At 38.4% G+C, this 20,771-nt stretch overlaps 1 protein-coding gene across 1 annotated transcript; it reads right to left on the bottom strand.

The window, feature by feature from the left end:
- Positions 1 to 11,044: 11,044 nt before the first annotated feature.
- LOC145988285 (uncharacterized) lies at positions 11,045 to 18,035 on the bottom strand. The gene is made up of 3 exons (XM_083123147.1): positions 17,951 to 18,035; positions 16,734 to 16,792; positions 11,045 to 11,388 (listed from the first exon to the last, which is right to left on the bottom strand). Exons 1-3 carry the CDS (start codon positions 17,963 to 17,965, stop codon positions 11,127 to 11,129), a joined length of 336 nt encoding a protein of 111 aa, XP_082979273.1. The 5' UTR covers positions 17,966 to 18,035; the 3' UTR covers positions 11,045 to 11,126.
- Between the last annotated feature and the right edge of the window lie 2,736 nt (positions 18,036 to 20,771).

The raw sequence follows: 20,771 nt of genomic DNA, 5'->3' as shown, positions 1-20,771 counted from the left end.
TTACCTGAACCACACGTTCGGTAAACGCTGGATTGGTAGAGGTGGTCCTCTCCCATGGCCAGCACGATCACCCAACCTGACGCCATGCGATTTTTGGCTGTGGGGCATGGTCAAGGATCGGGTCTACGCTAGCAAACCTCGCAACCTAGACGACCTGAAACACCGCATCACTCATCATCGCTGGAATTCCTGCCCAAATGGCCAAGAGGGCCTTACAAACAACAATGAACAGACTCAATGAGTGCATTGATAGGGATGGGTGCCAAATTGAAACCCTGTAACCAAATCCCTGCTTGTAATTGAAAGTAATTAAACACCCATTTATTGTTAACATCTTTTTGCCTCACCCTGTATATTAATTATTAATGTATTGCACTTTATATGTTTTGTATATCTTCTCTATATCTATCATAATGTAATATAGTGCATCATCTCTAAGTTTTTGATAGTTTTCATTCCGATTTGCATGTACTAGTTTTACATCAAACTTTTTTTATGTTACTGTGCTGCCATCTTTTTTTTTACTTATAAGCTTGATGCTATTGTGGCTTGTAACAACAGGAGATTAAAACAATATACAACCTGGTTGCCACCAAAAGTGGTGATAACAGGACATTCCTTTCTATGTTAACTGACGTTGTTTAGCACCATCTTTGCTGTCTTGTTACACAATTAGCTGTCAACCCACACCTACCTTTAACATTCAATTACGTGTAGTATTGTTACACCATTTTTGGTGGCAACTCAGTTACATTTTCTTAAGAGCGTACAATGTAAATAATGGTGCGAGTCTCTCAGGATGGCTGTTATGAAACGCGAGGCCCCTGTATTTAGTAAAGTGAAAATACAGACAGCTTCCATTTCTTGCAAGTTTCTACACTAAAAAGTGACATAAGCAGTGTTTCAGTACCAAATACTAACCAAACGTCTTGGCATCACAGTTCACATTACTGGGGATTCCGTCACTTAAGAACAGTAGCTAAAGCCAATTGACTCATTCGCATGCATTACTTCTTCTTTTCTATTGCGAGTAATTCAAATGGGAAAAATACGTCACAAAACTTAACTATAACAAATAAGCACTTAGTGCACAGTTCAAAACCCCAGAAATAAATACTTGGCTTGGTTTGAATTTTGAAACCCTGGCACAGTTAGAGACATTATTTGTCATTTCACAGTTGAAACAAGAATTTTTCCAAATCTCGAAACTGAAGACAACGATTAAGAATCAAGAAAGTAAGGAAGTGTGATGAACTGGTGGTATTACGCATTCTTGCAAAAAAATTTACCCATAATTTACTTTGACAAGAAATTCAACTGTGTTAACAGCGCATATTTGATTTTGACAACAATATGTATATATGTATTTCTTTTGCCATGTCTTGAGGTCTCCGTTTGAAACTGTTTTTTTCCCTTGTAGTAGCGTGCTGATTACAAATGAATCAGTAGCTCTTAATGTGGTTTTCTCTTAGTTTCTTCCATTGAACTATATATAACTAGAACGCTCGCTGCAACGTTGATCGGCCCCGAAAACTGAAGCGATTAGTTTCTCCAGGGAAGACGGGAAGAAAACGTGATGATCCCATAAGCTAACATGTATTTACTCGCCTTTTTGCTTTCGTATAGTACCAAGAGAAACATAATTTAACCATATTTATGCATTCAGTGCTATAAATGAATGTCTTATTAAGTGTTTCATCGCTACATTAATAGTTGACATGTCTTTTTTGCGAACAATTTATCCAGTCTTAAGTGAGTTGAACATACGGTACGGTCGTGTTCGGCTATTGGATGTACAAATCGTTTAGACAATTGTCTGGGTGTACTTTTATCGGTATCATTCTTAAAAAAGGTGAATATTACGAATAAATGTATTTGTTAAAAGTTGACGGTAATTAAATGTTATAGCGAAAGCTTTCGAATGAGTTTATACCCACGTGTTTCATAAACTGTCGACTGTCGCAACTCGCAAGTGATTAAATTTCGTAATAACCAATTCGAATTTTTCATAATTTATAAATACATGAAGTTAATTGAGTTATGTAGAGAAGCTAATCAGAAGTAACAAAGAGATTAAAATAACTAATCTCCGGATAGATTTTTGTTGTAAAATATTAGTTTTATCTACATGCCATGCTTCTTAACAACATATTCATTTTGTAGCCCTCTGCCGCCTCGGATTTCGCCGCCATATTTGAAAAATGGTGCGCAAAATCAGTTTTTTTTGCAAGCATCTCGCTTGGAAAACATTTTATAGCAAAACAGGTTATGACAAAAATTAATCATAAAATTCTCTACGAAAATGGTTCTGTACATTTTTCTTCCAGGGTGCGTCCTTAGGGCGCTAGAAGAGCGGGTAATTTCACCCATATTTCCCGCTTTTTTTACAAGAGCGAAACTCTTAAGAATTATTTTTTTGTAGGATGTTTTGTAGTATTTCCGTTCTATAAAGTCGAATCATTACATTTGCTCTTTTTCCAGAATGTTATTCATGGATTCAGTTGGATTTAGCATTGCAGACTGATTTGTAGGGAATGTTTAGTGTCACCTATGTGCAGGATGTGTTTGGTCTGAAAGGTGAGATCCAAAGGAATAGGTTGACTTTGTCCAAAAGGTTATTCACGATAAGACGATCAGATAAGTTTTGGTCTGGGGTATATCGACTGGGCAGTAGTAGACAATAAACAGATTACATCACATTCTTTGTAGAACGTTTGTTCAATACAGAGAACAAATATTTAGTATTTAATCTTTACATAAAGTCCAGGGGGATTATTTAAAATTCTCACTTATATCTGACACTACGGTTAATCACAGGTAGGGCAGTAAATTTACATATAACTTCTTCAGGTCATGATGATATAATACTTTCGATCAAAGCATACAGGTAAGATTATTTTCTCATAAAATTCTGCCATCTTTACAGAAAAATACTGAACTATTTCGAACTCTGTGCGTACAAGGTACAGCATAAGAAAGTCGAAATTCTCCCTAACAAGAAACTTACTGAATACAGATCACAACCGAGAACACTGTGGAACAAACTCAAAATTCCAAACTGGTAATAAATGCAATAGAAATGACATCAGAAACTGAATAACAAATTCCAAAACGTATTACAAACACGTTTATCCTAACAAAAAGAGATTTGTAATTGGCTGAATCAATATACAAAATAATAATAATAAAGACAAGACTTTCGAATTCTGTTTTATTACACGCATGAAGGTCAAACAGCAATCAATAAATTACAAGCTAATGAAATTGGAGTAGGTTATATAACGTGTTCAAGCACACGCAGATTGCACTCAAGGTGTCGATTTGATTAATTTATAAGATATGCACCACATAATCTAACATTATACATATGACAATATGTATCACTACTCATATTTCACCAGCAACTGTTGACATTTTAAATATACAGACTTTTTGCACCGGTGTATTTCTCAAAACTCACCCACGTACTCCCTCTAGCTAGAACCAGGAACCCATTAAACACAAACACGACCACCAGTATCAAAATTATTTGAGTATATTGTTCATGAGCAGATTTGTACCCGCCTTCAATGAAAACTTTTTCCAATCCGGTTTTCGCACACAGCATAGCATTGTTCGCCTATAATCGTGTGTTTCTGTCACATATTCTACAAGAATTATTATTATTGTGAACGTATCCTCGTTTCCAACATACGAGGTAATTTGTAATATCCTCTGCGGTTTCCCGACTCAATAATAAAACAAACAATACACATGCAGAAGCGATTGATTTATTTTTAAATTATGGCCACGTCAGCACATATGGTAGACCAGGGCATTACGGATCAATTTTTCTTTACAACAGTTTTTATTGGCCAAGGAATTATGCTAGCAACACAAAACTCTACCAAAAAATTAATTATAGTTTCTACTACATGTGCATAGCATTGAAAGAACCAGAAGTTGAAAATACAATTCAGAAAAAAATATTTTGTGAGACACTGCAATTGATCCGTATTGCCCTGATAGTAGGGGTAAAACGGATCACTAACGGGGCAATATGGATCAGTTTAATTTTATGTATATAACATAAGATTTAAAACATAAAAAACATAAAAACAAGTACCGTTTTGGGATCTGACATATACCGCACACAAATTGTTTTCTTCCGACAGCATTTACGCAACGCTCATGATACCATTTACGACAGGACTGACATTGAATCCAATCTCCCATCTGTGCACATCTTGGATCATCATATGAAATGTTACAAAAACTGCAAGAATTGCTAGCAATCATATCTACATTCGACATGACTAGTCCTTTTTCTTTATTAAAGGGATGCGGTATGTTCTCTTTCTCTGCAAACTTGAAAACGGATCTTCGCACAGCTTTGGGTGTTGGCCCGAATCCTCTTCGAGCTAAATCACACAATCTCGAAGAAAGAGCCTGCTCAAACTCATTACTAAACACTTGCTTTACACCAGGACGACCAACGTCATCTGATCCACCAGATGTTCTTCGTTGCAATGAAGTATATGGCACACCACAAAGTTCCGCAGCTTGCCGAATAGTCTTTTCTCCGGATGTCACCAAACGCACAGCTTCACACATTTCTACTACAGACCACGAATTTCTGGTGGACTTCTTTTGATAATCGCGAACTATCTGGAAATTTAAAGCGTCGTGTTAGAAGAGATACTGTTAAGTAAAAGTACGTAAAACGTACTGAAAGTGGGAGATCCGTTTTGCCCTGTTTTGGCCGATCCGTAATGCCCTGATTTGCATATTCTCGACATATGTCCATTTAAATAATAACAAATAGGGTTAGTCATATCAAATACTGGCACATCGCAAAAACACACCCTACCTTATTACATGTTAAATTGTAGAGCACTTAAACCCCTACATTCTACAATGCAACCTTACCAAACGTCGAACAAAACTTACAATGGGTACTTTTTCTGCACCGTCTCCACCAACTTGCTTACAACAATCACTTGTTACAGACGCGCGCTAACTGCCACAGCGAACAAAGACAGGCAGCTAGTAAGCGGACAGATGGCAGCATGATCCGCTATATTTTTCAAGTTCGTGCCTGCAACAGTTTTCTTTGCAGGTCACGTGAACCTTACATTGATCCATAATGCCCTGTGATCCGTAATGCCCTGGTCTACCCTAGGCTATTTGTGCCAGTCATACAATACGGGGACATGCCCCCTAAACTAAATCAAAACTGAGAAAATGCCCCTAACCAGTTTAAAAACTTTCACAATTTATAAAACTGAAGACTCCTTACCAACAAATTGTCTCCATGTAAAAAATCTCCCTACCTGTACGGCTGAGATCGTAAAGGGACACTCAGCACATGGACGGACAACACGATCCCACAGAGGTTTATAATGGCTGTGTATGCAGGCGCCAGACACTCGTTGGCCTGCATTTACCTGTGTGTACTGCGTGGAAGTGGGGTTGGCTTTTGGTTGCCTGTTCAAGATACAGCAGAGAGAAGCATATCATTACATGCAGACACTCGCAAACTTTTTTTTTTCTTGAACGTTACTTATGCTCGATTTGACCATTGTTGCTGAAGCCTCAGACGGAATGTAATTCCTGTCATACGTTTATTGAACATTTTTGTACGTGATAGCGACTGCAGCCACAATCCTGAACTTCTGGTGTCACATTGCACATAGGGGCACGTCTACGCGTAAGCAACGATTGTCTACATTCTACGTGTAGACAATGTAGACTATGTAAACTATGTCGATGACGTAATAAACTTAGACAACATGGCGCTCGGCGTTCTTCGTGCAAGGCACAAGCATTGTTCTGGAAGCAGCAATCCAGCATCAGCAGGTGGAAATAGGAAACGTTGATGGTTGATTTGGTGTTTTAAGCCCACTTTATGCACAGTAAGGCTAATCGGGACCTGACCTATGTAGTTTAAAGTGGGATCCGAACCACTTGTGCCTCCACCGGGTATCGAACCTGGAACCCCTTGATTACAAGGCGACGACGCTACCACTGCGCCATCGGGAGGAAACGTTGAGTATTCCAATGTCCAGAAATAAGTGTTTTAAGTAGATTAACTTTCAACCAATTCACTAGGTGTTAATTGAACTGCAACTTATCGCGACACACCCCAAAAAATGCTATGTCCGTAGAATGGCAAGATTTGTTTTATTTCTAATGCCACCATTTCACAAGTGGAAAAAAATGCTTTAAAGACACATGTACTTTCCTATGCAGTAACAAGACAAAATAAATTAGTCTTCCCTTTCGTCAGCGTAAAAAACAATGTCAGTTTTCACTATGGCTGTCATTTGTTTTTCTTTCGATAGTCCATTTTTCTCTCGTTATTGATAACTTTGATTACGTCGGATGGTCTTAAGTTGGTTGTAGGCCCAGACATGTTTGAAGGAAAAAGTACTTTCTCTTTCAAAAAGCACTGAGGTTTCTTTCTTCCATGTTGTTTACATTGGCTACAGTTGACTATGTAAACTATAAGCCAATGTAATCTTCGTGTAGATTACGCGTACACAACGCATGTAGACGTAAACTTATAGTATACGGCACATCACTGGCTGGTCGTTTAGCAGCAACAAGTTGGTGATAATTTCCTGTACCACTCACGAACGGTTTTGTCTCTTAGGTGCCTCTTTGCGGTATGTTGCACCAAATACTTCGTTGCTCCCGTCACTATTTACTCATTTCTTGGCAAATTACAATGCAGAGAATGTTTTCTCTTCACCTATATAAACCATATGACACTACTGCTTCTAGGGGGAAAAGATGTAACTACGCCGCGCCGCGCTTTTGTTTTGAAATACCTCGCTCACCTAATGACATGATTCTTTCTGCTGAGTCTACTTTCGTTGATTTATACGAGTTGATTAATTACGAAAACCCCGGAGTAAATTATGATTTACCAAGGTGGTATTTAAAGGGGGGATTAGAGGAACTCCTCCTTCGGTTTCTGTATCATATCCTCCTTGCCAATTTTTGGCTGTTTGGTTGGGGTCTATATAAAATGTAATACTAGTAGAGTGCTTCAAGGACAGTTGCTGGAATTTACCACCAACTGAAAATTGCCGAAATACTGGACTGAATTACCCTGTATAACTTTCGATTGCAAATTAGGAAATTGCTCAAAGAGCCAGGGGTTAGAATTGAAGCATCTAGACAAGATGAAAGAAATGTTAACGAAAAGATTCAAGTAGGTTCGTCACCCAGGCGCCAGATTGAAGGTTTGAGCTGAAAACGTACAAGGCTTCGGATCTAGAACAAGAATGCTCCAGAAAACATATACCGTATCACTTTACCCTTTACTCCCACTTGGTGTTTATGGCATTTTAATTGACAATTGAAGCTGAGTTTGCTGTAGTAAATTTTCTTCTTTCAGACCAGACTTTCAGGCAATTAAGGGTAAGTACTTAACATGGTTCTTCCAGTTAATGAACGAGCATTTTCACCGATTGTGAAAGCATTTTACACTTCTGCATGCTTCTCTGGGCAATTTTTGGATTTTTTCTGTGGCTTTATCCTTAATTTGGTTGTGTAGAAAGCACATCTCAGTATTGTGACTCATCAGTACAATTGTTCAGAAATAACAATAGTATTCTCACACTGCTTATAATATAAGGTACTCGAAGTGAGGAGGGATGCAGGGGAATGGTATCCCCCCAGCTATCAAAACATTTTCGCAAAGCATCCCCCCAGCTGCCACATTGCTACCATGTAAAACATAGGAGTATCCCCTCAGATAGACGCAAGCCTCCGCCAAACACCCCACCACCTCAGTTAGCAATTTCCAGTAGAGACCACTATCTGTCGCTTTAACGCCAGTGCTTTCATTCAATGTACCGGAAAAGATTGGTAGCAAACAGTGAAGTAGCAATATATCGCGAAGCCCTGGGCGAGATTAGAATGAAAAGCCTCCATCCGTTCTTTAAATTTCAAATCTGTGTGTGAACTGATACGTCAGCAAATTATCGTATTTAAATACAGGGTGTCCCACTAGCTTTCGAACCCGAAAGAAACGTTATAATTTCCGAACAAACATACATAGGAAAATGAAATTCACAATACACGTACCTTGTTTCATGCTGAATACATGATCGTCACAGCAGGTGCTGCAAGTGTCTTCCCTGGACGTCCAGAAATGTTTATACAAGGCGTTCCATATTGTGAAAAGTCCGATGTAGAGTTTCAGGTGTGATCTCGTGAATCGCATTCTCGATGTTGTTTCGCAACTCTTGCAGTGATCGTGGTTTGTTTCTGTAGACACAACCTTTAAGGAAACCCCATAAAAATAAATCCGGAGGTGTTAAATCTGGGGATCTTGGCGGCCACAATCCTTTGGAGATGATTCTGTCACCTAAAAAGGACTTAATTTCTGCCATGGACAGGTTGGAAGTATGGCGTGTCGCTCCGTCTTGTTGGAAATAACCGCGGCGCAGTTTTTCACCATCCAGCTGATTCACAAATGCACTGAAGATGTGTCAGCAAACTTGTGTGTTTACTGTATCTTCAAAGAAGATGGGTCAAATGATACGCTGTCGGGAAATTGCACACCAAACTCCCACCTTTAATGGTCCTTTACGGCGTCCAAATTCACGTTGAACGGTCTGATACGATCCCGATATCCAACATATCTTTACAATGAGCACGCGTTCTGGTACGGTGTACCGATCCATCCTCGTGATGCAGATACTCGCGCATCACACTAACCCACACGCACCACTTCCCCTGGCGCCATCTACCGCCTTTGTTTTGACGCGTGCGTTTATGATCAACGCTGCCTCGTGTTCAGCATGAAACAAAGTACGTGTATTGTGAATTTCATTTTCCTATGTATGTTTGTTCTGAAATTATAACGCTTTTTTCGGGTTCGAAAGCTAGTGGGACACCCGTTATAATAATAATAAATTACTGACGGGAATTATATTTAATAATTTCATTCACCCTAAAAACGTCTTTCCTTGTTTTCCGGGAGGTGAAGGAAAAACTGCTAATACGAGTCCATGCCCTCCTTGAGTTAAAAGCAACGTAAGCATTTAAATGCCTCACACTTGCTTCGTGGCAGTTGGAGGTGCTTTATTGCTGACATTTTAAAATCGAAAGTGCAGGGTCAATAGAAAGAAGAAAAGACCAGACCGAGTGCTTTTATTCAATAAAAGATTAAATGGGTAAAAATATCCAAGCAAGTTATTGTAAATTTTTGTACCATTTTTACTTTTTTTCAGCCCCCATTAGGCTTAGCGTCCCGCTCGCCTGCATTTTAGGCCTCTGATTTGACGCATTCGTATAAATTATAACGTTAAACTATAATTTAAAGCGACATAATAACAGAATGTTTTAATTTTATTGCCCACAAAAATTAGCCTTTTCCATCTTTTTTCTCCCTTCTATTATTACATTTTTCGTATGAACAACATGTGACGCTAGGGCCCCTTCAGGTGCGAGGCCCCGGGCGGTTGCCCACTTCGCCCACCTCTTGCTACGCCGCAGGTAGCGAAGAGCCCCATTGTTGTCGTACTAACCTTCCGCTATCAGTACTGTCCAGAGATGTGCCGTAGACTTATAGTCTACGTCTACTTGCGTTGTCTACACGTAATCTATGCATAGATTACATTGGGTTGTAGTTTACGTAGACTACGTAGACAATCTAATGTGCATTAAAATTAATTGTCAAGGGTTTCATGAAAAGAAAGTGACATTTTCAACTATATTGGTTCCTAACGAACTGAAAAGAATCCTATTTACAAAAATTTCTCTTCTCTTCTATTATCAACTATGGAAGAAGATAAATACAATGTAGTATGAAAAAAACAAAACAGATGGCAGTCGTAAGGCAAAATTAGTATTTTCCCTATAAAACATGAGAATATTTCCTATGTTAGGTTTCTACCTAGGTGGGAAATTGTTCGAATTGGAAGAAAGAGTATGAAAAGATCTCGTCACACATCAGCAACTGATACGCAGTATAATTTTCTTTTAGTTCCACGGCGCCCTTTGCTAAGTTATCACCTTTTCGCCATGTTGTTTACATAGATTACGTCATCTACGTGTATAAAATTGTTTACGTGTAGAATGTAAACTATCGTAGTTTACGCGTAGACGCACATCACTGGTGCTGTCCCGAAATGTTTACAGGGTATAAGCCAAGTTTCGATAAATTTCAGTTGGGGACCATATTTCCATTAACTTTGGATAATGTTTCCCTTAAATATGTGATTGAAATATTTAACTTGTAGAAAACATGTTAATGATGATAGAATCGTGATGATAATATACCCATATTTGGCATAAAAGAGGTTTAGCGAAGGTATTCTTAAAATTAATGTGATACAAGTATTTTAATGATTGCATTTAAAGATAAAAGCTACAATAGTTGAAAGTAGAAGTTAATAAGCATTGAAGCAGAAAGTATACGTATCTAGAAATATATTTGTGGGAGCGGGAGTCCGAACTCAAAATAATAATAATAACGTTTAAATTAAAATAATTATAATTATATTAAATTAATTGAAAATAAGTATAATTAATAATAGTATTAATTAAAATATTCAAATTAATTTACGTTATATTTTATTACATGAGTAGGTAAACAAGACGATATAAGGATAGTGATATAACGACACGTATTCTTTATCTAACGTACGTATAGCTAAGATCGTCAAGATTTGTAAAACAACAATGCCTTCGTAAGGAAATTAATGTCAAATAGATAAAGAATTGAATATTTATTGTAATAAAAAAATAATGTTATATCCAGTTGACGAAAAGTAAAGTTCCTGGTAATATTTTATGCATATTATTATAAGTAGTACTTTCATAAACCTTCTTTGGTACTGTCGAAGTCGTATGATCCCAATATAATCATTGCCTTCCAATAAGTTCGGCGGAAATAGATAATCCTCTATTAAACAACAAGTATATTTCATTATTTAATTTTAGTACTTGGAAGTGGGGTTCAGGCCCCCTGGACACCATAAATGCATAGTGTACCTTCGACCGCAGCCCCCTGCCCGTCATGGTACGAAGATAAAATCAACTCGACCAACAGATAACATTAGTTTATTTGGCAACAGACAACAACAATAATTACAATAACTCAATAAATAACACTCTTTAACAATGCCTCAATAATGCATCCTCCCATACCCGCATCCTCCGTGCCCGTATCTCTGGGCGTAGTGGTACCCGTGGTGCATCTCGGGGTTGTACCCGTAGTCGTACCTCGGCGCGTACCCGTAGTCCGGAGGGAAGTACCTGGGAGGGGGGTAGGGGGAGCTGTGGCGGCTGTAGGGGTACGGGGGGCGGTAGCTCGTCTCTCGTTCACGCTCATGATGATCGTGCATCATGTGGACGTATTCAGGAACATGTATCTGAACTTTGTGACGCCTGAAAAAATAGAGAAAATATTAAAAATATAAGAGACATTATAAGGATCCTCTGAGAAATTTTCCTATTTTACACACACACTTGTTCAACCTGAATTGTTTTTCCTTCATTTGTTCATTTGTGACGTATGCTCACGTGACTTTGTAAGCCACGTGGGTGGTTACCACACCAGAGATTTCAGGTTCGAATATCGGCCTGGGCATGCGTGTTCATTGTGCGTACCGTCATCAATTCCATCATCATTCATCTTCGCCTTCGCAATTAGCCAAAAGTGGCAGAAATGCGAAGTAAGAAAAAATCAATCCTCTTTCAACCTTCATTCAGCAATTGCAGTGTTTCATGATGATAAAGTTTGCTGTCAATTTTATGCACAGATAGGCAAATCAGGACTGGACCTACAGTTTAAAGTGAAATCCGAGCCATTATGTGCCTCTACCGGGTATCGAATCAGGAATCGGTTGATCACAAGGCAACGACGTTACCTCTAGGCACCGGGAAAGACCAACCTCCGTTGCTGAGTGGTTAGCACAGCGCGCTATGACGCCATGGAGTCGCGGGTTCGAATCCCGGTCTGGGCATGGGTTTGCTTTGTGTGTCACCACCTTTAGAATTTAGATTTGGACGACTAATCAGGTCCTCTGTAATTATATATACTAAGAATTGACAAATAATTGTAATTTTCAATTGAAGGGGTCGGGTGTAAAACATGGTGACATTTTGGTTATTTATGAATTCATTAAGAAAAAAAGATGATTAGATGCTATACTGTAGATAAATTGTTTTCGTGTTGAAAAATTAAGGTTGGCACATTTTACTTGTCTCAGTCAAAAATTAGTAAAATGTAACTTATCATGTTTTACACCTGGGCCGTTCAATTATTTATTAATTAAGCCAAAACTACATTTCGCGAGTTGGCCCCGACTTTGCTCTTTTTGTACGATTTTACATGTGTATGTTTTTTTGGTGAGCAGGGGAATATCTAAGACTATATAACAATGTGTAGAGCCCACCTTTTCCCATCAGCAGCTACGCTTCTGATTGCTGCTCTTAGCTTTTCTTTCTTTCAATGAAGTAACGTCCTCTGTTAGTCACAAATGTAGTTGCCACGTAATGTCAAGTTGTTATTGCCACCTATTTAAATGTCTGCGTGTGTTCCTTTTATTGACAAAGATATGAAGTATATTAACGAGAGTTAGGACACGTGTTAACATAATCACCACGCACCTCAGTGAATAAAAAGCACATGCAAGTTACGATCTGTCAGTCTTGATTCATTAGGGTTTAAAGCAAGATTTTTTTACGATCATTAAAAAAACTTAATTTCACTTCGACACGTGCTTCAAGAGATTAACGAAAGCAACGAATATTCAAATGCTGTGATCAGGTGGTTGTTTTTTATGCGTAACGCCAGATAGACGGAAAGATGATTATGACTTTTTAAAAGGTAGTTTGAGAACTAGGTTTGAAGGTTAATGTAGGAAAAAGAGTTTTTATTTAGCACAGCGGAAATTTTGGAAAATGACACCATTTGAACGAGAATTGAGACTTTGTGCGATAAAGGGAAATTCTTTCTGCTTTCTTGTGAACGTTATTCTACTTTCTTCAAATTTTCTTGCTGTACACTATCTTTTTTCAACGTTTCACTTGCAAATGCCAAAGCAGCGACTACATTCAAATAAGTACTTGTATTTGTTCACCGACAGGACATCTACAATCCGTCTGTATAAGTCGAAACCATCAGTGGGTGCGGTTTATTATGCACCACCTTCCTGCATCTTTCACAATGATGCGCTTAAGCATTTGGTCTGAGCTGCAGGCGTTATGCATTTTTGTTTTTGCAACTAAATACATTTACTTTCTATGTGTGGACGAGTCTAGTAGCAAATTGGGGGTGAAGGGTGCAAGTGTAATGAATGTTCCGCGAAAAATAGTCCTTGTTACACCTCGAGAGGGTTTGTTGGGAGTTGTAGTTACAGCCATCACAAGTTACACACACAAAATATGGAACCATAATAAACCACTGAACGCCTACAAGCGGAATACTGATCTGAAACTAGCAGCGTAATTTTGTGCATGTTTCTACGTACCTACCTCCCCTTTCGAATTTCGACTCATCCGCCTGTCGGTTGAACTATGCTCACTGCACCGACTTTGTACCCCCATAGTCCTTAAGAAGAAGAGGAACTAATTTGTTTGAATTAGGAAAACACGTTTGGCTAAGTTTATTTTTGGAAACCGAAACAATTTTTTTTTAAAAGCACTAATTTTCACTAATTTTTTTGGTGACTTTAAATAAATGTGCACGGTCACTCACTAAATGAATTTGTTTCTGGTGAAAGCCATTTCTTTCTCGTCTATCTAATCAAATATTTCGTTAACATAAACTATTTTTTTGATATTCCAAACAAAGTTTTTTTCTCTGTACATTTGTTTATATTAAACAACATAGGCGTCCGGAAGAGGGAAAATTATTTTGAACCTGAAATTATATATTTTTGCACATATAATTTCATTTCATTCAGAGCAGTTCATGTTCAAATATTGTGAGGGTATTGCAGTAACATGCTGCCTGCAGCGCTGGAAATTAAACGTGTATTATGTGCAAATTTTGTTCCCGATCACTGCATACAGAGGGTTGGTTGTCGGGGGCCCAACGAGCGAAAGGAGAAAATTGTAAAAAGGTAAAGGTTTCGGGGCTCTGTGAAAGTATTTGATTTGATTTTATATATTTTATTTTACTTCGCGTTTTGTGCCTCTTGGCTAATTTGCGAAGATGGGGATGAGTGATGAAATTGATGAATCTACATTCACAAACAACCATGCCAGAGCGGGATTCGAACCAGGGATCCTTGGCGTCGCAGCGCGATGTGCTAACCACTCGGCCACAGGGTCCGGCTCTGTGAAAGTATTGGCCCATAATAGATAAATATTATAGCCGCTTCCCAAACAAAGACGCCTAGATCTAAAACATTTTCCTGTTCATTTCACTTGCAATGCTACCATTTCTGTGCATCAAGCTTTTTTCTAAAAGAAAGTATTGCCTCAATGCAGCTATTGTGTACGATCTGTTCATAGAGACGACTACAATAAAATTGTGTAAAGTTTTCGGTTTGTACCCCTAGTTAACAGGAGATTTGTAAAAAGCAACATCGTGTTTCTGTGGAAACTGATCAGGATGCCCTAAGCTACTTCGCTACTAGAAACCCTACGCTCTAGAATAGAATAGTATCTTTATTTTCTGAACGAGGATCAGCCTAGGGCTGCTCTATCACCTAAATTTCATGTAGCCTGCCACAGTGCGAGAAGCGGAAAGATATGATACACCTAAAGATCAAGAATTTAAACACACAAACATCCCCAGTAGCACCTAAGTCCTTAAATTTGACGAAGAGATCACGTGTAACGGAGCATAGCTATATTAAGAGACATGGAAATTGTAGGTGCTCGTTTTTATTAATATGACCCAATACGGTGAACTTTAAATCTACCATAACCAGTGCTCAAAGAGGGTAGTGTGTGTGCCATGGTATCCTCCGTGCAGGACAATTTACACAAAGCACCTCCATGCGCCATCTAGTTTTCACTGAGTTAAGCTATACACTCACACAACCTAAACTGTGTCCATTGACACAATAAAGTGCATGTTATTGCATTTTAGGTGGATCAAAATGCACAGAAAAATGCACGAATGAATCTTATCAAACTAACCAAAATTACATGTTTCATTGTGTAAAATAGTGCATCAACCTTCATTTGATGCTTTGCAAACACTCCTCACCTAACAATTTCCATTTCAAAAGCTGAACGTAAAAAAATACAACAATGCTCCTCGTGCGGAAGTGGTTGTGTTTGGGATGATGAGAATATAAAGAAAGTAATAGGTTCTAGTAAATCTACGGTCTCTGAAAAGTAGTAGAGTGAAATTATTTTTAATTCTGTATTTCCAGCTTGGATGCGAGTCACAACTACCCTAGCTGGAGATGTTTCGAAAATAATATGATTGTACTAACGAAACTATGCTCCCCGATAGGTTAAGTTTGCAGCAACTTTTCGCATATCGAATCCCAGACGTGCACGCAGAATATAGTTCCGCTGAGATGGGTTCAATTCCGACGTAACTGCATACTTGAAACAAAACAATTATTTATTTTGTAATATATAAACAAAATTATACATACATAAGCAGGTGTGAACTTGGAACCGCAGATTCGCCAACTGGGTAGTTGTTTGCGCGGAAGAAACACTGAAGATCAAGAACGAATTGTGGGGAGACTTGAAGATGTTGCAGAAGTGCACCACCAATGCATCTGACACCACTGTTGCACTATTTTAAACCTACAGTTAGATTCATTGCTAATCTTCCTGCACAGTCGAGTGTTGAATGATTTGCGGTTTGAGTTTAGAAGGAGTAAACTATTGTTTGTTGTTTGGCGACAAATGATCTTCGTGTTACTAAAAGATATCGCCGTGAGAAGAGACAATATTGTTTATTTAGACGAGACATAGGTCACGCGGAGCACACATTTAATACAAAGCGTGGGAGGATACCACTGTGCAAAGCCACCCTCAGGCTTTCATTGAAGGACGTTTGAAGCAGCCGACTGGAAAGGGTGAGGGGAGGCTTATTGTTTCACTCACTGGCACCAATTAAGTCTTTGTTGAAAACGCTTGTTTACTGTTCCGTGCAAAGAAAAGATAGGGTGATTATTACCAAGAAATGGACAGACCAATGATTTCTGGTTTAATGAAGTGATTCATAAATTGAAACCAAACAGAGTAATAGTAGATCACCAATAAAAAATCTTGCTTTTTTTGCTGACATAAACTTGAAGTAAATTTAACAAGGTTTTTCACAAATTCATTTATTTGTAAACCAAAACAATATCTCACCACTAAAATCAAGAGCAGCCTGTCGTTTACTTTTTTTATTTTTTTCGTGCGCTCGGATACACTCCCTCATGTTTCGAAGATTTTTCGCGATTTATATTAAGCAATGACATATTTATTACGTATTTCGTGAACATAAAGATATTTTAAAATTGCATTGTTCAGGAGACAAAAAAAGCAAAAGTACATTCCGCTTGACATTCATGTACGAGTTTTGATGTGCTGTTGGCAAAACTGCGGATTTTCTCGTCTACGATATGATCAGCTCGGCGGTTGAGACAAGACTGGCACGAAAGATTCTGGGCACCGTTCTCGCGCGGATTAATACATAAAATCTGCTGCAAACTTAACCTGTCGCGGAGTATATATTTTTCAAGGACAGTGTTGGATTAAAATGCAAGAGATAAAAATGAGATGTAATTGATAATTTTAGTATGAATTTGTTCGTAAATACTCACCTCTTCTTTTCCTCTGATGGCTGAATGAAAATTAGTAACGCAATCAGAGGAAGAAGAACCTGGAAATTGAAAATATAGTAGAGATTGGTCAATACACCTTGGTATATTTATTTTATACATGGGAGTCATGATCAAACTCTGAAGTGACAAAGAAACAAGAATGTTCTAGGAAGACCTAAAAAATAACTAAATATAGTAATAAGAATTGGAATTTACACACAGTATATGAATATCATAATTTGGTTATCGCATATTATTCTCATTAAATACATAAATTCTTTCATATCAATGTGAATTAAATAAAACTGATCATCACATATGAGTTTAGAAGGTTTTAGCCTGCCATCTCTTGGTATGTTTCAGAATTAATACTATCTTGGTGTAATTTACGCGATCTTCTTTGCAGATGTAGTGATATTTATATCAACAATCTGTGCATGTATTTGTGTTGAGCCGATACCGCTATCAGAAGGTATCCGTTAGAATTTAATCACCGATACTTTCCAATATTTTCGACGGTCTGCAAAAAGCCGCGCCTCCGAGGAGTTTATGCAAAATGCAATTTTTTTTCTTTATTTTTTGCAAAACACTGCAGGTAGAAATGAATATGTTAAGTAATTATCCCATATGAAATTATGAATATTTTATAGCAAAAATCTGATATATTGATATGCTATAGTTCCAATGGAAAAATATATAAAAATTAATAAATACCTGACCCCCTGGGAGAGTGGTTAACACAGCACGCTATGACACCAGGGGTCGTTCATTAGAATCCCGGTCTGGGTATAGATGTTCTTTTATGTGACCCTTCATCGGTTCATCAAATCATCCTCACCTTCGCGATTAGCCAAAAGTGGCTAACACTAAATTTAATGTTTCCAACCCACTTTGCGCACAGATATGATAATGGGGGACTGGACCTACAGTTTAATGTGGTATAAGAACCACTATGTTCCTCTACAGGGTGCTCGAACCCAGGACCCCTTGATTGCAGGGCGAACACGTTACCACTACGCCATCGGGGAGGCCAAGTATTGGTATCGGTGCGAATGGATAAAAGTATCGACATTGATATCGGCTCAGACCCGATATATAGGCTACACACACACACACACACATATATATATATATATATTATATGTGTGTATTATATGTGTATACATGTAATATAATATACATATAATCTATCGGAATGTTATTGGTTCGGTACTCACCTGTCGGATGAGCATGTCGTAGATAAAGGGTTAAAAAAAAAAGACCAGCAGGACAGACAACTGGCACGTGTCCACGCAAAGTACTTACTATGCACTGACTAGGGTCATAAAGTGACACTTTGCTTTTATACGAGGGGCCGAACGTCGACGAAGCGTGCAGTCACCTTCGCCAGTATGTGGAGCGATTTTCTCCGCTCGTCTCACACCATGGACTCCGCAAGAAGTTGGTTGTCAGCTTTGCGAAGACTGGTAATTTCACCTGCATTCATTTTCTCGGACTTTTACTCAAAACGCTTTACGCCTCCCTGGCTTGGCCTGAAACCAAAAGTCTTCAAGTCAAAGCGGTTCGTTTTTAAGTTTTGTTTCCGGCACGGAGGCCTAATCGTCAGCGGACTTATGAACCGCCTCAATCAACTTGCCAGGAAATTTCGTTCGAGTGTGCTCAAGGGATGGAAAAATATATTCAGGTAGGTTTTGATTGGCTGCTTGTGGCAACTAAGATTATCCCTTCTTGGCATCTTTCCTTAGTTCTCTTTCTTTGTCTATCTACTTTCCTTCTCTCGTAATCATTTTTATTCTTTCCCTTTCTCTCTCTCGTCTCTCTTCTTCATATCTTTCTCTTTCTGTGTTTCTTTCTTTATTTACCTTATTCTATCTATATCTCCCTCTTTTCTTCTTTCTTCCGTTTCTAACACTCTCTATCAGTTTCACTCTCTCTCTCTCTCTCTCTCTCTCTCTCTCTCTCTCTCTCTCTCTCTTTCTCTCTACCTTTCTCCATTTCTTACTTAATTCTGTTTCTTTCAGTTTTTTTCTTTCTTCTCTTTTTCTTTTTTACGGAATTTTACTTTTAATATCTGCTACCACAGAGCGCAAAACAGATCTCCCTAATATATCAATGATCTCGTTCTGAATGTCATGTGAGAGCCATTTGTAGCCCGAACGTCCCATCCACTCTCCTAGTTCATGCACATCGTCTTTTGAAACTCTTTTTAGTAAAAATGTCTGGTCATACCCCCCCAAAAGTTTATGGTTTAGCGGTCTCAGCCCCCCCACCCCTTCCCCGCGTTGATGGTCTAGAACATTTCAAATGTGTATTTAAAGTTAAGTTCATGTGGCACAATTCAGAATAAACTTTACAAGAGAAGCAAAGTAATACATTAGATCCTCTTAAGCAAATTATTTGGGGGGCTCTGCCCTCACATCGTTAACATTGGGGGGGGGGGGGTTTGAGCCACCCCCCCAAGCCCCATGGAGTCGGCGCCTATGTATGTGATACACAACTTTACATTCATTGAACATTATATTTTCAATATTAAAGACAATGATAAACATGTATGTCCATCAGTGGCGGCCATTAGGGGGGCAGTTAACCCCCCCTTTACGCCACTTTTGCCCCCGCACTGTTCTAAACCTTATCTACAAAGAGAAATAAACTATATTTGCCCCCCAGTTTTTGCACCTTGCCCCCCCCCCCCCGGTTTTGGAACTCGATCGTCGCCACTGATGCCCATAATAAAAATATGTAGTATGTGCATGCATGATTTTTTTAAAAATTTAGAGATGCATTATTCCTTAAATTTATGTGTGATAGTATTTAAAAACTCTAAGGTCCATGAGATTAGTAAATTTCTTTGTATATTTGACAGTTGTACCCAATCTATTTTACAATTCATTTATGTCAACGATTTTGCAATTGTGTTTGTTACAATAGTTAAGAAATTGTATAAAGTACATGCTTTCAATTCTATTTTCTTAACAGGGATAAAAATAAGTTATTCTTGCCGGGGATAATTTTTTGTGGGGTGAACCCGAAACCAGTGCATTACACTAGACTAGACTCATATTCCATGAAATATTGTTGTTGTTTTCTTGTCAGAGTTAGAAAAGCAAATGTCTTACATTTTGCTCATGTTTTAATATTACTATTATGGACCACAAGGCCATGTAAAATTCTTCCGAATCCGGTTTCAATGTGACCACAGCGCTAACTACTGGTTCTTACCTCTGCAGTCAACAGTGACCCCGGGGTCAAACGACAGCCTGACAGGTCTATTAAAAATGACAGGATCATTCCAGCAAAACTGTTGTAATTTATCAATGTCTGCTTTTTCAACATAAAGGGCAGGAGGTGAGCTCTTTTCGATGACTTCCCGCTGCTTCCTCACTTCGCCGCCAGAGGTGCCAGCAAGCTTTCTAACAAGCAGCACTGCATCCTGACATCTGTCGGCGGAGAGACGAACCACGTCTACTGCAAATTACATTTTCAGCGGTCTGTTGCTCCTATAGTTGCCATCATCATAGGGAGTGGCGTGCCCAAGGAGGGGGTGGTGGTTGGCGGAGGTCATAACACCCCTTTGGCCCAGTGTTTCCAAAAATATATATCACATGAATAAGAACTTCACAGGCAACGAAATATAACACTAATATAAACAATATTCATATTTTAATATTTCTCTTACCTCAGACATGTAATTAAATTAAATTTCGATAAGGTTACATAAGCTTGTCACCACCATTCAAGAGTGAAATTTGTTACAACAATAGTATCTCACAGCAGTTATGCAGCTCTACTTATGTCCATTGTTGAGTTTCAAATGAAAAGGAATTATATTATTAATAGTTAGCAGTTATAAAAACGTATGATATTTTTTTATTATTATTTTGACTTTTAATTGTAAATAACACTGAATCCGTGCTTATTATAACGAAAAAGTATGTTCTACGTTAAATTAAAGGGGATGAAATAAGCCAAAGCGAACATGTTTGCCAAATTTTTTAGCTGCTGTCCGAATGCTCTGCCAGGTTATTGAAATTTTCGGGG

Source organism: Lepisma saccharinum, chromosome 5 (genome assembly GCF_977018435.1).
Source record: "Lepisma saccharinum chromosome 5, izLepSacc3.1, whole genome shotgun sequence".
NCBI classification, from domain to species: domain Eukaryota; kingdom Metazoa; phylum Arthropoda; class Insecta; order Zygentoma; family Lepismatidae; genus Lepisma; species Lepisma saccharinum.
The sequence above is the reverse complement of the archived record's forward strand: the minus strand, read 5'-3'. Positions and strand labels throughout refer to the sequence as shown.